Source organism: Pteropus vampyrus, unplaced genomic scaffold (assembly GCF_000151845.1).
Source record: "Pteropus vampyrus isolate Shadow unplaced genomic scaffold, Pvam_2.0 Scaffold16, whole genome shotgun sequence".
Taxonomy (NCBI): Eukaryota; Metazoa; Chordata; class Mammalia; order Chiroptera; family Pteropodidae; genus Pteropus; species Pteropus vampyrus.
The window spans coordinates 3732100-3734136 of NW_011888797.1; the positions used below are offsets into that span (position 1 = coordinate 3732100).

The following is a 2037-nucleotide window of genomic DNA, read 5'->3' on the forward strand; positions in this document are numbered from 1 at the left end:
GCATTATTTTGCAAACACGTTGCAATTCTCTTGTATTATTACCAAGAGACATTAAGAAAGAGCAACATTTTTTGAGCAAGTGATTCATCACTTACAGGAAGCTATGCTGGGTTTATGGCTTCATTCAATGCAAAGTAACATTACTTTTAAGGGGCATTTTTCTTTTCTAATCCTGGCTTTCCAAAGCACTAAGAAACTTTAAAAAACACACACACACATAAAATTCCTCTCCTTCTCATGACACAGCCTTATTAGTAGAATCGCGCTGCAACCCAGTTTCCATACCGAGCATTATTATCACAGGAGCTAGTTCAAGTTCCACCTCCTCTTTGAAGCCTTCCCTGATCCCGGCAATCCATATCACCAAGGCTGACATAGTGTCAAATTCTAGAGTCATACAGAATCTGGGTTCAGACACTTCGCTAGCTGTGTGACCTTAGGCAAATTACCTAACTTCTCTGAGCCTCAAATTTCTTCCCCTGTGAAGCTTAAACAACACCCTCCCTCAATGTGTGCTTCCTAGTGGGCCTTCAGGAAATATCAGTTTTATTCTCTTTTTCCTCTGAAATTCTATGGGATTTCTTTGCACAGAACTCACTTAGCATAACTGTGTCCTCTTGTCGGTATTGGTTTCTTATGGACTAGGTCCTGAACCCCAGTATGATGGCATGTCCTGGAGCAGTGGAGCTGCATCTTTTCCATATCCCTCATCAACACCAGCCCTCATCTCGTGTACAGTCATAATAGGAATGATTGATAGCCCGCTAGGAACTAAGCATTGTGCCAAGTATCATACGTCCCATTATTTCATTTGATTTTGACAATGACCTTGAGAAAGTAGGTGCTATTGTCCTCATCTCCCAAATGAGACAGCTGAGGGTCCTCATGTTTAAGTAACTGTATTGAGGAAAAAGTTACGTGAACACAAAAGTTTCATGGATGCGTGTCTACCTATTCAAGTTTTCTGCTTAGCCTCTGGGTTGCACTGGCTCCCTAAAGAGCTCCTTCTATACCTGTCCATTGGACACTGTGGTCACCTTCATCAGGGCCACCATCAACAGTGTGCAGGTTGTGCCCCGCATAAAGGTTCCTGGCCTAAAGATGGAATGGCGCTGAAATTCAGCCCACTTCACTCCCCAAGCTATGTACCCTGTTGGTATTGCAAACTATCAGAGGAAAGATTACCTTTTTTTAAAATTGCAGAGGCACTCTAGGGACTATTGGTGGCCCTCATAATTGCATATTGTTATGTGCCATGAACCCACCTATCGAAGAGCAGCAAGTTCTACCAGCATATGCTAACAGAAATCTGGGGCTTTCTTTCCCAGGTTCTGTTTCCCCAAAGAGGTCTAACTGGCTCCTTACCAAACCTGCTCACCCGGCTGGACCAGATGCCCGACTACTCCATCTTCAGGGGCTACATCATTGCAAGTACCACGTTCTCAGCATGACTCCCTTGCTCAGGTTACCTGGGAACAGAAGCCCTTCACACGCTTTTGTTCCTTTTCATTACAGCAATTTAACCTGGCGAATGCAATCGAAGCTGCTGATGCTTACACAGTGTTTGCTCCAAACAATGACGCCATTGAGAATTACATCCGGGAAAAGAAGGTCACAACTCTAGTAGGTATCAGGAGCAATAACCAGGGAAATTGTTTTCTGGAAATTCAAACGCTCAACATTTTTCAATGTAACGATCATGTATGATTTCACTCTTCTATCAAAACTTCCTTTCCAGGTACTTAACATACACTCATGCAGAGGCTCTCTCATACACAGACCTCCCCCATGCCAGAGCTGCCTACATTACTGTATTTAGTTTGTACTCCTGGAAGCTCACACTTAGGCCCATATGCACAAGGATTTAGGTGTCCCAGGAGCCTGCATGTGTGTCCACAGGACACAAGTGTTCCCTTGTCCCGAGCCAGGGCTGGGAGTGCAGGCCTGTCTCAGTGAAGCAACAACCCTCTGCACTCCATGATGGATCTGCCTGCCAGCAGTCCCTGGCATGAGGTTGCATGAGGCCTGAGTGAGTCC

The 2037-nt window shown here is 44.9% G+C and overlaps 1 protein-coding gene across 1 annotated transcript in view; it reads left to right on the forward strand.

The window, feature by feature from the left end:
• STAB2 (stabilin 2) overlaps positions 1–2037 on the forward strand; it is a 151462-nt gene that overhangs the window by 78113 nt on the left and 71312 nt on the right. Inside the window, 2 exon segments of the mRNA XM_023527450.1 lie at positions 1329–1427; positions 1516–1623. Of these exon segments, the coding sequence (XP_023383218.1) occupies positions 1329–1427; positions 1516–1623 (207 nt within the window).